The sequence below is a fragment of the Carcharhinus amblyrhynchos genome, chromosome 26 (genome assembly GCF_965287045.1).
Source record: "Carcharhinus amblyrhynchos chromosome 26, sCarAmb.v2.hapA, whole genome shotgun sequence".
In the NCBI taxonomy this organism is placed as follows: Eukaryota; Metazoa; Chordata; class Chondrichthyes; order Carcharhiniformes; family Carcharhinidae; genus Carcharhinus; species Carcharhinus amblyrhynchos.
This window is the reverse complement of record NC_137349.1, coordinates 35,775,562-35,794,132: the sequence shown is the minus strand read 5'-3', so window position 1 is coordinate 35,794,132 and position 18,571 is coordinate 35,775,562. Positions and strand designations below refer to the sequence as shown.

General features: G+C 39.5%; 1 protein-coding gene across 2 annotated transcripts in view; it reads left to right on the top strand.

Moving 5' to 3' along the window:
- The window catches only part of kdm4b (lysine (K)-specific demethylase 4B), a 406,075-nt gene that overhangs the window by 82,815 nt on the left and 304,689 nt on the right, over positions 1-18,571 (top strand). For both annotated transcript variants that reach the window (XM_080213068.1, XM_080213069.1), the window contains exons 4-6: positions 309-484; positions 3,003-3,117; positions 6,778-6,971. In XM_080213068.1, the coding sequence (XP_080069194.1) occupies positions 309-484; positions 3,003-3,117; positions 6,778-6,971 (485 nt within the window). The remainder of the gene's footprint in view (positions 1-308; positions 485-3,002; positions 3,118-6,777; positions 6,972-18,571) is intronic.

Below are 18,571 nucleotides of genomic sequence, written 5' to 3'. Positions count from 1 at the left end.
AACAGGTTACGTGGGCTTGTCGCTGTGCTGATTTAGTATTCTGTCATATGGGCTTATCGCTGGATGTATTCTATCAGAGCTCATATCCCCTTCTCTGAATGTTGAATCAAAGGGACTGTTTGAAACATAAATACCTTATGAAGTTTATCATAACATAGATTTTCTTGAATCTCTGAAAAAAAGCTTTTTATTTTATCTCCTGCCTTGGTTTTGAGGCTCTGCTTCACTTGCAGATTATTGATACATGTCCTTGGTATGAAGTAACTGCAAATTTCTTTGGCTAAATTGTGTGTATGCATTGCTTCCAGGTCATTCCCCCGAAAGAATGGAAACCAAGGAAGTCATATGAAGATATTGATGATATGACCATCCCAGCTCCAATTCAACAAGTAGTGACTGGTCAGTCTGGGCTTTTCACACAGTACAACATTCAGAAGAAATCCATGACTGTTGGAGAGTACAGGAAGCTGGCCAACAGTGAGAAGTATGGAGACCCATTTTTAAAGCTTGTTTTTTAGTGAATGTGCCAAAAAAACTGAGGTAAATGTCGATTTGAGATTGTGCTGTTACAAGTGATCAGGATTACTTTGGTAAAAGTAGTGGAATGTTGAGGGGCCAGTAGTCATAAAAGAAGTTAAAGATCCAAGAGAAAAATTACTCTTCTGAAAAGGCAATATTTGAAGGTGTACAGTTTGAAACAAAATAAATTAACTGGACAGAATTGTTAAGGTCACAGTTAATGGACCATTACAAAAATGATTATGCAGCTGTATGTATAGAAGGAAAATAAGTATAAGGTGATTTAATGTACTAAATGGATGACAAGGCCAATTAAAATGACAGTGGAGATTGTGAGAAATACGCAGAAGAGCACACAAGAAAAATCAGAGATTTGCTCCAAGCTGTCAGAAGAAAATTAATGGTGAAAACCTGCCCCAGAAAAGAATAAAATTAAATATATTAAGTATATAGCAAGATACACAAAAGATAAATAAGACCATGAAATTAAGTAAATTTGTAGAGTGAAATTTTATGGTCCTATTTTAGCGGGGCTGTAAAATGCAGAGTTCTAAAGTCCATTGACTTTAGCAGGACCATAAAGTCCTGCTGGTGTAAAATTCTGCCCAAGGACATGTTAACTAGACAAAATAGTTCTAATTGTTATCTGATATTTGTTATACACCCAATATGCTAGCTTCAGATGCTGCATTTTAAATATCCATGGAGGTGGGAGGGCCTTCAGTATCTTGCCACCAGATAACATGCTGCTCTGCTGTCATGTTCCTGCTTTTGGACCATTTTTAAATACACTGGTTTGGGATGAGGGAGGGGGTTGGTGGAATGCACTGACAGCTGTGGCCTCTTTATCTTAACTTTTTAAGAATCTTCAAGGGCTTTTTCTTTCTCTTCTACTTATGTCAATTCATTTCTTGGATGGTGGGGTTTCTTATGTTCATGCTGGAAAGCCTCGTATTCAATCCTCAACTCCAGGATTTGTGTTTCATTTGGCATCACTTTATGGTGACTTAAGTGGGAAAATATGTCTTACAAAGACCCTGGGCCAGTCAGTATATTTATATCATTGGTTGCTGAAGGATTCCATATGGAAATTTGTGGGATACTAACTGTCACCATAGTAATTGGGATGCTAGCTGTCATCACAGAACAGTGGAGGGCATTTGTGCGTGGAGCCAGATGAGGTGGGTGAGGTCCTTAATGAGTACATTGCACCAGTGTTCACAAAAGAGAAGGATGTGGTGGTGGATGAAAGGAGGATATTAATATTCTAGGACATTTTGAGATAAAAAGGGAGGAATATTGGAGGTTTTGAAAAACGTTAAGGTGGACAAGTCGCTAGGGCCAGATAGGGTCTATCCCGGAATACTGAGAGGCAAAGGTTTATTTCCATTCCTTTCCCATCCTGGTAACTATCCGACATGGTGAAATTATCCTTGTAATAGAACTTAAGCGAATCTTCCAGCTTCATTTCAATTCTTCATGAACTTGGTCTTTTTAAAGCAACACAATCTCCACCCACCTTCCTGTGCAGTAAACCATTGAGACTTTTGCTTCTAGCTGCTCTCTTTCTCCTGGTTCCTGGCAGAGTAACTTGTCTATGTGTTTCAGGAATAACTTCAAAATCTTCCCCTTCTAAGCCAATTTCCATGGATCTTATATCCAAGTGGAAATGCTAATTCATTATTATTGAAACCCTAACTCTCTTAGCCTGTAAGTAAGTTGTCAATTTAAAGCATAACTTTTTACCTGTGGATATTCTCAATACTTTCCTTGGACTATGGAGACATCTGTCTAACCATTGTAAACACACATGCTGTTGCAATTGTCTCCAAATGTGAACATATTGCATGTTTTTTCCAGCAAAACACCCTGGGCCTCACTTTAATTTTCTCACAGCCACGTCATCCAGGCCTGTTGTCAGGCAGACCTCAAAACTGGTCCCACGACCCCCTTCCTTTACTCCAAACTAAAGATACCATCCTAAAGTATAACAGATCTTATAAATTACATATTTGTTACAAAAATGAAAGCCAGGTAGAGCTTGACATAATAAGCCAGGTCTAGTGATGAATGAGCAGTCCAGCAAGTGTCAGATAAGGGATGTGCTGAAGTTGTGCTCCTTAGACACGAGGGGATAAAGATCGGACTATAGAGTGGGGTGTAACAGGACTGGATGAAATTTCATCTACTGATGAGGGCATCAAAATAATATGGGGAAAGGACAGAAAAATGGGGAAAAGATAGAAAAATTGAATTAAATTAGATTCCAGTTGACGCGCTCCTGTTGGCATTGATGTGATGGGCTCATCTACGCTATAATTTCTGTGAATGTGAACATTTAGATTCTTCTCGAAACACATAGTGGGATTTTTAAAAGGACACCGTCAATCCTATTTCCCCTTCTACAGCTTCCCATTTCAACCCAGAACAGCTTCTTTTGAAAGAAAACAATGGGAAATACATTTACAATCCTTCTCTTTCAGGTATTGTACTCCAAGGTATATAGATTTTGATGACCTTGAACGCAAATACTGGAAGAATCTAACGTTTGTGTCTCCCATCTATGGAGCGGATATCAGTGGTTCACTGTATGATAATGTAAGTCGTGGTATCATTTCAAAGGAGAATGCTGATCTTTTAAAGAATGATCTTGGTAGTTAATCCTATGTACAGCAAGTTAGGAACTTTGGCGCTATGAGCTTTGAACAGAACTTCTTGCTACCATGTAAGTGGCAATATACTGGTTTGTGCTCAGTATGAATTATGCTTTGGATTTGTGCTGTGCAACTTCTCACTGAATTTATTAAATCCTTAGTCTCAGAACTGACAGCCTGAGAAATGTTATATGGTATACGCACCATTATATGCTCCTCAGTAGGGTAAGGGAAAAACAGTGGCAACTTACCAACAAAAACCTACATTAACTATGTCTGCACTGGGCCAAGACCTCTAACCATGGCTTGTACAAAATAAGTGTGGGAGCAAGAAATCAACACAAAAGTACTGCTAACTTATTTGAGACCTGTGAAGTGTTTATGTGAAAGAACAAAGTAGCTACTTTGAATTTCTGACTTCTGGCATCAGCTGCCATAATGTGAGAGGACTTGACAAGGTGGGTGGTGCAAGGATGTTTCCCCTTGTGGGAGTGACTAGAATTAGTGGCCAACTTAAAAATAAGGGGTCTCCCATTTAAGATAGAGATGAGAAGAGGATTGTGTATGTTTGGAACTCATTCCTAGAGAGCAGTGGAAGCAGGGTCATTGAACATTTTACAGATAGGCGCAGTGGGTCGTGCGAGGGCTGCTCTTGGATGTTGCTTCAAGAGCTTGCTTCATGTCGTTAGGGTACGCTTAAACTGGACCAACTGATGGGCAACACGACGCTCAGTGACTATCACTGTTTGCTGTGCAGATACGTGGACCTGGGTCGGACCCCTGACTTGGTTCGGTGTCTGTGAGAGTTTGCACATTCTCCCCGTGCTTGCATGGGTTTTCCCCAGGTGCTCCAGTTTCCTCCCACACCCCAAAAACGTGCTTTTAGGCTAATCAGCCGAAACAAATTGTCCCTAAATTAGACGTCCCCAAAGCTGATGTAGAGAAAAGTCATAGGTAGATGAGGCATTCACTGAATGTTAAAATGGCAGCACGGGCTTGTTGGGCCGAAGGGCCTATTTCCTGTGTTGTTTTGTTCTTTGCTCTTTGATAGAGGTCGGTAGATTCTTGACTAACAAGTGCGAGTTGTACGTTACTGGGAATTATCTTGTTCTTGATTGGCAGAGCAGGCTTCGTAAATTAAATCCTCCTGTCAGTAAATAATGTAAACAATGTAGTAAACCTAACAAATAAGGGTCGATAAAGACAGGGTAAACGTTTAAAAAGCAACAAAATACTGCTCAGACTGCCTGTGGCTGCTTAATGAATACAGGTTTTGAATATGCAAACTGGCAAAGATATTGGAAGAGGCTTCAGAACTCCTTCCATTGAACCACCTTGTGGTCAAAAACTGCAACAATTCAAGACAAATGGCAGTAAAATTGAATGAAAATGATGATAGAGAATTTACACCAGTAAAAATTGATTGATCAGATTTTTCAAAGACAAGTAAGGTTTCTGAACAGGAGGCACTGGATCCCTCAAAATTTTTAACGTAGAGCTTGGTGTAGATACAACTTGGGTAAATGTTGCACCAAATTTCTTCCATGTGTGATTAAATGCAAGTCATTTCCTTTCCAGGGTTTGCTACAATACTCTGTGATCTGAGTTAAGATTGCAGCATTACAAACAGTTCTGAATTGCTGATTTCCATTACTGGGAACTGGATTGCGGCCACATTACCATCATATGTCAAAGTGGACCTTTTAACTGTGTATGCAAGAAGGGTTAGGTAGTTTAATACAGCAGGCTAGAATTAGACATGAGATGGAAGAATGTATTCCAACTATTTGGTCTCCATTCCAACAAACCCCAAATGTATAAAATTTCTCTTGCTCTATCAAATCCTTACCTTAAAAATAACTAAAAGCACACTGTTCCCGTTGACTCTCGTTGTTAATGGATTCCCACTACAGCTGAAGAGCTGATGAGCAAAGACAATTCATATCTATTAGAATTCTATTGCCCTAAGTGATTATTACAGCTCTCAAATTTTGGTACCTTTTTTTCACCTGTGTGTGTGTTCATTCAAATTATTTATTGGAATGCCTGCATTGCTGGCAAGACCAGTACTTATTGCCCATCCCTAATGAACATTGGCTTGCTATGCCAATTCAGAGGGCAGTTAACAGTCCAGCCCATTGCTGTGGGTCTGCAGTCACATGTAGGCCAGACCAGGTAAGGATGGCAGATTCCCTTCTCTAAAGAGCCTTAGTGAACCAGATGGACTTTTATAGTAATTGATTATTTCAAGGCAATGCTGACCAGCTTTCAATTCCAGATTTTTCATTAATTAACTGAGTTCAGTAATTAATCGCATTTAAATTCTGCCAACTCCTGAGGGATTTGAACTTCTGGACATTAAGTTGAGTCTCTGGATTAGTCATCCTGTGACATTGCCACCAGAACTTCATTTCCCCCAAGTTTTATCCTGCATCATTGGTGTTCACACAGATGCGTTCCAGCAGTGAGGCCATTGAGCAGTATTCATGAATGGGAACCTCGGCTGATTTTCCTCTCTATAGGCTAGAAACACTAAGCCAATTGTATGTCCTCTACGGACACCAAGTCTGTGTTGGGGGGACAAACCAATTAAAGTTAGCAAATGAAGATTGGCCGACTGTATTTTAGTTTGGCAGTGTATATGAATTCTAGTAGAGCTATAAGTACTGTGATAAGGGATTTATTGACTTATCACTTGTCTGATGCATGTCACTTTCAACATTTTTTGAACTGACTTTGTAGATGAAATCTAGGCATTTTCTGTGAAATGACACGGGTACTTTTTAGTGTCAAGTCATTACTTGTTGATCCAGATCAGAATGTCAATTTTAATTGGTAGAGGTGGAGGGGGTGGCAGATGGTGGTAGGGAGAGGAGCTTGGGCAGCAGTGGAGGGGAATGATTAATATGCAAACGCTGTTGCAGTTGTGTTGGTGTAGATTTGGGTTCCCTCTTATTTTCTGGCTGAAAAGCAGATGGTGTACTGTTAAGATTGATAGATCTCCCATTTAATTTATGGCAGTCCCTTCAGGATGATTTAAATTATTTCTTGTTCAATCTTTGAGATTGAGATACAGCAGAGACCTATACTGTTTGCATGCACCAACACAGCTGTTCTTTTGCTGAACTTGAATTAGTCATAAATATATTCCTTTGAAATATGATGTGAATAATTGGTTTAATTATTACTTTGACCATTTTGTTAGCCTGTACTTTAAACCAGTGAAGGTTTTATTAAAAATCTATCAGTATTCATGATCTTGCTACGTTAGATATTGGCTGTAAGTATTGCAGCATCTAAATGTTAGTTGCCAATGCAGTATGTGGAAGTGAACGGTTGCTTTTTACAGGCAAATGGATTTTAATTTTAATGCAAGTAACAATATTCCAGGATACAAGCAAATTACTTGTGGATGCTGGAATCTGAAATAAAAACAGAAAATGCTGAAAGTCTCAGCAGGTCTCACAGCATCAGTGGAGAGAGAACAGAGCTCTGATGAAGAATCATTCAGACTTGAAATGTTAGCCCTGGGGTATTGCCACAAATATTGCAGGATGGTTGACTTATCCTTAATTGTTGTGTTTTCTCTTGCCTTTCCTTGTAGAATATTGAAGAGTGGAATATTGGGAGTCTCAACACATTGCTAGATATGGTGGAACAGGAGTGTGGAATTGTGATTGAAGGCGTGAATACTCCATACTTGTACTTCGGGATGTGGAAAACTACGTTTGCCTGGCACACTGAAGATATGGACCTCTACAGCATTAACTACTTGCACTTTGGGGAGCCCAAATCCTGGTATGTAGAGAGATTATTTAATTAGGTTGAACTGGCAAATCACTTCTTCTCCTTTGGCATATGCCAAATGTCATTTGGATGTCTAGATACACCACATCAGTTTCATTACCTTCATCAACCCTTTCTCTTACTGCATCAGTGGAATTGTGAATCCTAACAGATAAAACCAGTTGTCTCACTTCATTTACTTCAAGCTGTTCTCAACTTTGCGACATTCCAAATCATAATTTCCTTTGTTGCAGTCCTTCAACAAAGCTTCACTTTATAGACTTCTATTTTCACCTAACAGCTCAACTTCTCGTTGCAGGTATTCTTTTGGGACTTTTGCTTTGAAGGGGAGGGAAAATTTCAAAAAAAATTGTTATAATCCATAGAAAATTACAGCTTAGAAACAGGCCTTTTGGCCCTTGTCTGTGCCGAACCATTTTTTGCCTAGTCCCACTGACCTGCACTTGGACCATATCCCTCCACACCCCTCTCATCCATGAACCCATCCAAGTTTTTCTTAAATGTTAAAAGTGACCCTGCATTTACCACTTTATCCAGCAGCTCATTCCACACTCCCACCACTCCTCTTGCACCTTTGGTTATACTCATGCATACTCCCCAAACACATGTTGTTTTGAATTTGATAGAATTGGTCCAACAAATTGCATGTCTGGGCTAGAGATTCTAGTATAGTTTTTTGTATTTTATCTTCTCTAGAAGGATTCCTTGTAAAAGTTAAATCACTGAATCAGAGGATGAGGAGGGACCTGAGTAAGGTTTACAGGATTATGACAGGCTTGGATAGAGTGGGTAGTCAGTCTTTTTCCCAGGGTTGAAAGGTCAGTTACTCAGGGTCATGGGTTGAAAGTAAGAGGGGGAAAGTTTTTAAAAGGGACACAAGGGGCAAGTTTTTCACACACGGTTAACGCCTGGAGTGTGCTGCCACAGAAGGAGGTGGAAGCAGATTCTATATCACATTCAAGAGACATCTGGATAGATACATGAATGGGAAGGGAATAGAAGGATATGGAGGCAAAAAAATTAGATTAGAAAGGCATCTGTGTTGGCACAGACTTGATGGGGCAAAAGAACCTGTTCTTGTGCTGTACTGTTTTTTGTTGTTTAAGTTAATGAGTCACAAATGAAAGCATGCAAATATATCATGTCTGTCATCAATTGCTTTCTTTTAAAAATGAATACATATTTCATACTGGGTCATATTCAATGCGAAGGACTGCAAAGTCAAGTGGATTGAACATCTCTCATCTGCTATAATGGTCCACTGTTGGACACGTTTTGCATGGTTCCTTTGGTTGGGAACAAAAGACTACAAATACGTTTATTTGCTGTAAAATAGAAAACATTCCAGTTTATTCCACAAGAGGATGCTGTTGTGTAGGTAATTCTGAAAACTTGTCTTTGCTTTGAAGCAGCATTTCTTTCACACCTCAATCCCGCCCCCATGGGACTGCACTGCAGTGAATTACGAGAGCAGTAACCATGGAGAACAAGAGCTCAATATGCTGAACAACCGTGGGTTTCATTTATTTGTGGCTTCACTTGAAGTGGTGGGGAAAACACTGTGTAATTTTTTTTAAGAAAAGCTATTATCGTTGCTGATATTTTTGCTGGTTTAGTACATAAAGTGTTCCTGGCCCATTTCTGGAAGTTTATTATTAGGTTTGTGCTGTATTTACCAAACCACTGTTAGTGCTGCAGCATTAGACCAGATAGAACTGTTCAAGTAAAAACCCCTATGAACTGTTTAAGTAAAAACCCCTACTAAACTGCAGTTGAATATGCTGACCAGAATGGTGTTCCAGGTGTGGCAGGACATACTTAAGGGTTCTATTGGTGGTGTAAATAGTTCTTCCGTTAATGTCATAATGGGGAGTCTTAAGTTCAGAAGATGAAAGATGTTCAATCCACTTGACTTTGCAGTCCTTCGCATTGAATATGACCCAGTATGAAATATGTATTCATTTTTTAAAAGAAAGCAATTGATGACAGACATGATATATTTGCATGCTTTCATTTGTGACTCATTAACTTAAACAACAAAAAACAGTACAGCACAAGAACAGGTTCTTTTGCCCCATCAAGTCTGTGCCAACACAGATGCCTTTCTAATCTAATTTTTTTGCCTCCATATCCTTCTATTCCCTTCCCATTCATGTATCTATCCAGATGTCTCTTGAATGTGATACAGAATCTGCTTCCACCTCCTTCTGTGGCAGCACACTCCAGGCGTTAACCGTGTGTGAAAAACTTGCCCCTTGTGTCCCTTTTAAAAACTTTCCCCCTCTTACTTTCAACCCATGACCCTGAGTAACTGACCTTTCAACCCTGGGAAAAAGACTGACTACCCACTCTATCCAAGCCTGTCATAATCCTGTAAACCTTACTCAGGCCCCTCCTCATCCTCTGATTCAGTGATTTAACTTTTACAAGGAATCCTTCTAGAGAAGATAAAATACAAAAAACTATACTAGAATCTCTAGCCCAGACATGCAATTTGTTGGACCAAGTCTATCAAATTCAAAACAACATGTGTTTGGGGAGTATGCATGAGTATAACCAAAGGTGCAAGAGGAGTGGTGGGAGTGTGGAATGAGCTGCTGGATAAAGTGGTAAATGCGGGGTCACTTTTAACATTTAAGAAAAACTTGGATGGGTTCATGGATGAGAGGGGTGTGGAGGGATATGGTCCAAGTGGGTTGCATGCTAAATATCTTTTATTACCTTTTTTGCAAATTTTTTTTCTTCCTAAAAGGTTAGATTGAAAATACCTTTAACTTTTGTTGTTTCTTTTACATTTTGAAGTAATTTACTGCAGGTGTCAATTTTCACAGGTCAACAAATTTAAAGTAGGTGATATGAGCCAGTTTTTTTAGTTGGGTGAGGCAGGAGCTGAATGGAGTTGGTATGTGCTGCCCTTTAGCAGGGGAGAAAAGGGATCCCAAATCTTTCAGCCTGGATTTGTTTTAACTTTGGAAACCCAGTTAATGAGTCTCAGCAGCTGAAAATGGTTATTCAGGATTTATGTCTAAATTTCAGAATGATGCCAGGGTGTTTTGTGGGAGTGGAATTGTCTGCTTGGCTATGTTGCCTGCATGGAATGCCTCCTGCCTGTTGTACACGGTTCTGACTGCAGAAAAAATTCCATCTGTTTTATAAAGTGGTGGCCATTCGATATCCATTCAGGCAGAGTGTATTTACTGCACTGAAAGGCAATCCATTGCAGAATATAGATTATTGTCTCCCTGTTGAGTATCAAAGTAAATGGATAAATTTAAAGCATCTTTGTTCCACCTCAATGCGTGTACACAGGGCAGTGCAGGGCACATGTTTTTTACAGCTGTAAAGTTCCAATGTTCCATTAGTTTAATGTCATAGTTAGGACAATTGGTAGTGATGAGAAGAGGAATACTGAGTGCATTATGTATAATGCAATTGCTGGGAGTAGGAGGGAAAAAATTAGGAGCGCCTGTATATTGTCTAACGTGTATATTGGCTGAGAGAATGAACCAATCAGTTATATAATTTTCTGTAATGTACCAGGGAGGTGAAGATAGGTCAGCTATTTGTTTGCAAGCACAGGGAATGGTTAGAATCTGTTACAGCAGTTTGGTTACAGGCTACATTTGTGTTCATGTTAACGAACTAAACAATTTTTTTGGGCTGTAGACTGTGCAATCATTTGCCACAGAGTCAATGTTTGCCTTACAGTTTGAACAGCATATTGATGTTTGTATTATTGTGATAAAACAAATATTAATTTTACAAACAGCTAGTTTTGAGTGCGTTTGTCCATAAATTTCTACAAAATCTTGCATCTCATCATGTGGGCTTATACATATTTTGGACTTGCCTGTCCTGATTGATTGCAGTTTATTGTGTGGTGGGTAGTGCATGTTGTGCTAACAAAGTAAATATATTTTTAAGTTACAAATCAAGGGCATGGATGTACTGTGTAAGTCATTTGAGCAGGAAAGTTCCAAGTTTGATTCTTAAAATTTTGCTTTGCAAAATCACACAGTCTCCGCAGGTTGTTTTGAACAGCTGAACATTTTTAGTAACATTTTCCCTCCTGAGCACCCTATGGATGATGATGCAAGTATTGATTGCAGTGTGAGGACGTTATAGGTAATCTTGCAGGTTACTGAAGCAGCTGAGGATGTGAAATCACACTCAAGCCTTTAGTTTCCCAATTTGCTATTATTGTTGCAAACCTTTTTTTTGCACACTTTGGGACTAAATCAGATGAATCCAGGTGGGATCATCTACTTTGGCAACTTGCTTAAGAATTCTTGTCAATTGTAGAAACCTGCACTGGCAGATAACCAGGCTTTGATTTTTGTACTGGTAGTGAGTGACTCCCTGAAAAGCCACTAGCTTACTACTAAGTTTGCCATTGCTCTGTGAGGGATGGTTGTGCTGTGTATGGAATATTTTGATTTGCACTCAACAAGTGTATCACATATGCTTGTGTCAGGTATCTGTCACTTGGCCGACTGCACCAATTCGCCACAGGGTAAGCACTTAGCTGTGACTTTTTCATACAAGTTTTCTTTGTGATACTTTCTGATAAACTTGGGGCAATCCATATGTGTTAAAGTAGATTGTCAGTACATGGTGGCCACTAATACACAGATTGCTATTTCCTAAAGTAATTTCAGTTACAATAATCAAAGAATAGAATTCTCTGCATCTCAGCAGACTTCACAAAATTTTCCTATAAGATAATTGTGTTAGATTTTGAATTTATTGTGCCACCCATTCTGGACAGATACTATTGATCTTGCAATAGAGAGTGCAGGAGGGTATGTCAGGAGCAACACCCGAGATACCTAAAAATGCCTGACCAGGAGATATACCTAAAAATGCGGTGTCTACTTGATGAGACTGCAAAATAACACTACTTATATGCCATCACCATAAGCAGCAATGAATAAACAGAGCTAAGCAACTTCACTAGAAGTTGCTCCGGTGTCACTTGGCTCTAATTTACGTGACCAAACTAGATTGTCAGGTGGTCAGTGTAGATAGGATAGGCTGAATGGTCTCTTTTTGCACACTATTTTTTCTTTGCTTCTACAGCAAATATTAATAACGTTCAGAGTGATGAACAATCTGGGAATGGGTTAAGTAGTGTATTTTAATGTGAACGAGTATCTGAAGTAATACATGCAAGTCATGACAAGTTTTATGCAATGAATGGTGAAGATGGAAAACAGTACTGCTGAAAAAAAAAAGCATGTTATCAAAGCTTTTCATCCTGCACTCATCAGGCTAGCTCGTGAAAACTTTCCAACAGTAATGGGGGAGCAGCAATTTATAATTACATAAAGTGCTGATTGGTTGGCAAGTGGACTTGGGAAAGAGGAAGAATATAAAGGTTAAATTTATCTAGACAGCTGCAAACTGGAATGAAGATGCTAATCAAAACACTGATGCATCAGAGTACTTAATTGAGTTGCTGCTTTAATCTTTTAGAATATTTCAGAATACCTACGAAGATTCACTGATGCATTGGAGTGGTCTTCAGGAGTGATGAGGATGCTTGCATTTATTTTCATTTTACTTATCTTCAGTTTTATTCATCTTCAACTATGATTGCAGAACCAAAGTAAAACTGAATGCTTCAGACCAGATATTCTTTATTCCATAATCTATAATAGGCAATAAATTATTAATCAGTTTCATGGACAAATGTGCATGTCCCAGCTCTGTGACTCCAGAGTATGATGATCAGTTATCTTATTGACAGTATCACTCTGTTTTGACCTGTTTAAAAAAAATGCATTAGAAATTGACTCTTTCCCATTTGCATTCCATTAATCAGGGTGCTTTTCTGATCAGCTCTGTGTGATCTCTCAAAACTTTATTTCTGTTGAAACTCATTTTCAAATAACATAATCTAAAATGGATGGATGTTAAAAGGCGTGAAGAGGAAGAATGAAGGAAAGTGAAGATTTCAGTTCTGAAAATGGTTATATTAAATAGAAAAATACATTTATAAAAAGAACAAAGAACAGCACAGGAACAAGCCTTTAGGCCCACCAAGCCTGCACCGACACATGACACGTTTCTGAACTAAAGAAAAATCTTATGCTTCTACACGATTCGTTTCCCTCTTCCTTGCCTATTAATGTATCTGTTAAGTTGCCTCTTGAACGTTTGCTATTATATCTGCTTCTACCACCCCCTCTGGCAGTGCATTCCAGGCACTTGCCACCCTCTGTTTTAAAAAAAAACTTACCCCTCAGATCCCCTTTAAACTTCTCCTTTTTACCTTTTGTCCCCTAGTAACTTACATTTCTACCCTGGGAACAAGATTCTGACTATCTATTCTATCCATGCCTCTCGTAATCTTGTAAACTTCTGTCAGGTCGCCTCTCAGCCTCCAGCGTTCAAGTGAAAACAAACCGTTTGTCCAATCCCTGGTTTCCAAACCAGGCAACATCTTGGTAAAACTTTTCTCTATCTTTCCAAAGCCTTTTCTCTATCTTTCCAAAGCCTTTTCTCTATCTTTCCAAAGCCTTTTCTCTATCTTTCCAAAGCCTTTTCTCTATCTTTCCAAAGCCTCCACATCCTTCTGGTAGTGTGGTGACCAGAACTGTATGCAACATTCCAAATGTGGTTTAACTAAAGTTCTATACAGTTGCAACATGACTTGCCAATTTTTCTACTGTATCCCCTGACTGATGAAGGCAAGCATGCCCTATGCCTTCTTGACCACATTATCCTCTTGTGTTGCTACAAGGAACTGTGGACCTGTGCGTCCAGATCCCTCTGTATGTTAATGCTTCTGTCATTTTATATGCTTCTGCCGTGCATTAGACCTTGCAAAGTACATCATATCACATTTATCCGGATTAAATTCCATTTGTCATTTCTCTGTCCAAGTTTCCAGCCTACCTGCTGAAGGATTGCCAGGGAATACCTGCTGTATTCTCTGGCAATCCTCCTCAATATCCATAGCTCCCCCATCTTTGTGTCATCTGCAGACTTACTAATCAGACCACTATGTTCTCAGTTATATTTATTAGAGTTTAGAAGGATGAGAATGGATCTGATTGAAGTATGCAAAATACTAAAAAGGATTGATAAAGTAAACATAGACCAGATGTTTCCTTTTCTGGGGCAATCTACAAGAGATCATGGGTATAGATTGAGAGGCGGTAGATGGATCTGAAACCAGGAAAAGATCAGCCATGATCTGATTGAATGGCAGAACAGACTCAAAGGACTGAATTGCCTATTTCTGCTCCTAATTGCCATGTTCATCCAAATCATTTATATATAAACAGAAGTCCTAGCATTGATCCATGTGGAACACCACTGGGTTACAAATCTCTAGTCAGAAAAATACACTTCCACCGCTGTTCTCTACTTTCTATGACCAAACCAGTTCTGCATCCATCTTAACAGTTAACCGTGGATCCCATGTGACGTCACCTTTTGTATCAGCCTGCTATGAGGGACTGTCAAAAGCCTTGCTACAATCTGTGTAAAGAACCTCCACCACCCTCTCCTCATCAATCATCTTTGTCACTTCCTCAAAAAGCCCAATCAAGTTTGTGCAGGGGAGGCTGTGTCCCACAATTAAGCTGCCTTTCACTAATATGTCCATATGTTCTAATTGTGAGTGAATCTTGACCTTATAAATCTTCTCCAATAATTTTCCTGCCACTGGATGTAAGGCTTACCAGCTTGTAATTTCCCGGATTATCCCTGTTAAACAAAGGAACAACACTGGTTATTCTTCAGTCCTCTGGGACCTCTCTTGCGACTAAAGAGGATATAAAGCAGCATGGCTGTACAGTGGTTAGCACTGCTGCCTCACAGCGCCAGGGATTCAGGTTCAGCTCCGGCCTTGGGTGTGTGTGGTGTTTGCACATTCTCCCTATGTTTGCGTGGGTTTCCTCCCCCACTCCAAAGATGTGCAGGATAGGTTGATTGGCCATGATGATTGACTCTACTGTCAAGGGATTAGCAGGGTAAATATGTGGGGTTACAGGAATAGGACCTGAGTGGGATTGTGGTCGGTGCAGACTAGATGGGCCAAATAGCTTCCTTCTGCCCTATAGAGACTCTACGAAAGATTTCATAAAAGGCCCCAATAATTTCATCCCTCAGTATTCTGGGATAGATCCCATCAAGTCTTTGGACTTGACTATCTTAATGCTTTCCAAAACACCAACATCTTTTTTTATATCAACATGCCAGGGAATATCAACATATCTCTCTCTAGACTTACCATCCACCATGTCCTTCTCCTTTGGGAATACTAATGCAAAGTGTTTGTTACCGATATCACCCATTTCCTGTGGTTCCACGCATAAATTCCCTCCTTCGTTCTTGAATGGATCTATCATTTCCCTGTCAACCCACTTGAACTCGAGTCCCTGGTGCTGTGAGGCAATTAGGAGCAGAAGTAGGCAATTCAGCCCTTTGAGCCTGTTCCGCCATTCAATCAGATCATGGCTGATCTCTTCCTCGTTTCAAATCCATCTACCACCTCTCAACCTATACCTGTGATCTCTTGTAGATTGCCCCAGAAGAGGAAACATCTGGTCTGTGTTTAATAAAGGATTTATCAATCTTTTTTAGTATTTTGCATACCTCAATCAGATCCATTCTCATCCTTCTAAACTCTTGTTCCTTTATATATGTATAAAATGCTGTGGGATTTTCCTTTAATCCTGTTGCCAAGGGCATTTCAAAGCCCCTTTTAATGCTCCTAACTCCTTGTTTAAGTTCTTTCCTGCTTTTTTGAAATATTCTTCCAGGGCTCTGTCTGTGTTCAGTTTCCTAAACCTCATGTATGCCTCATTTTTCTTTTTGAGTAAGCTTATCCAATGTTCCTGAATCTTGCCATCCTGATCCTGATCCTGATCCTGCTGGTCCTGATGGTCAGTTGGCCTTTATAAGATTCCCACATGACATATATGGATTTACCCTCAAACAGCTGCCCCCAATCTACGTTCCCCAGTTCTTGCCTAATATTGTGGTAGCTAGCCTTCCTCCATTTTAACACTTTCACCCAAGGGCCATGCTTCTCCTTATCTATAAGTAACTTGAAACTTATGGAATTATGGTTACTATTCCTGAAATGCTCCCCTGCTGAAACTTCGATCACCTGGTTGGGCTCATTCCCCAATACTAAGTCGATTATGGCTCTTTTCCCATATGGACTATTTACATAATGCTTCAAGAAACCCTCCTGGGCACACTTAACAAGTTCCCCTCTCATCCAAGCCTCTAGCACTAAGGGATTCCCAATCAATATAGAGGAAGTTAAAATCACCTGCCAAAACAACCCTACTGTTTTTACATTTGTCCATAATCTGTCCACAAATCTGTTCCTCTATTTCCCACTGGCTGGTGGGAGATCTGTAGTACAAGTTTAAAAATGTAAAAATTAAAACTATTGCAGAGAGGGAAATGAAAAATTGGAGATGGAAAAAGCAGGTATGGGGAAGACACAAAAAAATACAAATAGCGATCTTTTGCAGTTTAGGTTAATATTACATGAATAGGTATTAGTTTCATAATGAGCAACTTTTATTACTGTTGTGGTGTTGTACTGCGAGCTGAAATTCTACAAGTTCAGAAGACAGTGATTAAGAATGAAACTAAAAGTTGTGAGGCTAAAAAATAGTCAACTAAATAATTTTGGGGTGAGGGAGCTATTTTTCAGGGCTTTATCTTCTTGGACTCTTACCTGTAGTTATTTCCTTCCCTCAGAGATTAATTAACCACCGGTGAGAGAGCTCATTTCTGCAGTGCCTGCTCCACTGGGCTGCAGTTATCGCATTAAACAGCTGGAATTCCCAATATCATGCTCAAAAAAAAAGCAGCTTGGATATTGCCTGGTTAATTCTTTGACATAACCAGCTCAATGCTTGATGTCCCAAGGTTTGACTGCTTGAAAATGAGCTAGCTCCAAGGTTGCTCTCAGTTCATCACTGAGTAGATTTTTATCAGTGAGAGTCCTGATTTGGAAAGGAGGTTAGGTCAATGCACGCAGAGGAGAAAGGGTAAACAGATATAGCTAAATATAAATACAGCAAAATCAAATAAAAAGTTGTCAGGGTACAATAAAAGCTCTGGTGATGGTTTACCAAGCCAATCATCCGAGTGATTCCAGGTTTGATCTCTGCTCCACTCAGCTGGGGAAGTGTGAACGGTTTATGAAGGGAATGTTGATAGAGCCCCACTACTGAAACTTAGTCATTGAAATAGGCAGAAATAACCACAAATAGGCAAGTAAGGACATGGGGTGAAAATGTGATTGACTTGGCTGTAATACCTTTACATGATCAGCTGGCCATGGTCAGTGTCAAGGTGCTCATAAAGGAATGATTTATTAGAGACTCGCAGAAAGGCTGACGGCATTGATGGTTTATTTGCCAGCAAGGCACATGAGCTGACATAGCAGTGGAAATAACTGACTGACCGAGCGAACACCGGATTCCATGAAACTACAGGCTACCCTATTGCTAATCTTATCAGACTCCTATGTTGTTAGTTTCTGGAGTGCGGTTCACACACAGCTGACAGTAAAACTACCAAAGTAAGGTCAGTGAACAGGAAGTTTAGTTTCTTTCCACTGGATTCTTCTGTCTGATGGCAATAATAAATCGGACATGGTTTACTTTGGATGATTCTTTGTTCAGAGGAAATGAAAATCTGTGACTTGATATTTTTTTTCCCTCTGAATTGCGTAGGTAAATTTAATTAATGTACATGATTTATGCCTTATGAAGTAGTCTCTGTACATTCAGATTCCTTGAAATGGAAATGTGTTCATGATATCATTGTTCAATAGCGAATTTTGTAACCCCATTGTTTGATTTATTTTTGTCTACTGAAAAACGGAGATCAGTGCATTAGTTGACATCATGGTCTCATTACATATACATTAAAATACACTGTATTGTAACATAATTGCTTGTTATGATAAAGTACTTCAATTATTAAAATATGGAATGATTGCTCCAGAAGTATTGAATCTGCCATTTCCACATCTGTTGACAATGTGATTGCATACATGGGAAGGGAAAAGGGAGACTTTGAGCCTCGTTGGAGTTGTGGTCAAGGAGCTAAGCAGAGGTACAACTCCACCACATCCTTTTCTCTAAACTGAGGGATGTTTTATGGCATGGTCATTCTGGGGTTTTCCTAATTCCTAGAGAATGTTCATAATTGCTTGGAGAGTTGAAAAATAATGCTAATTAAGAATTGCAGCAAAACTTTAAACTACAGATAAATAAGTTAATAGTTTTTTGTTTGCTGAAAACAACCTGGCAACATTAATCGACTATTAAAGATCAGTCCATTTACACTGTTTGCTTACTTGCGTCTTCCACAATAAAAACAATTAGCTGCTGTCTGAGTAGTAAATGTCAAAGACTTAAATGGCAGCTAAATAGATTGTACAATTCCAGTACTCGGGCAGTTTTTGAGCTGGGTTCCCCGTTTCGTATTGAGCCTGTTTACTCCTGGAGCTTTATACTGGAAGCAATGGGAGTGACATCAAGCTGTGTAGTTGCAGGGAAAAGGTCGGACTCTTCAGTGGGTGATGTATTGATTTGACACCACCA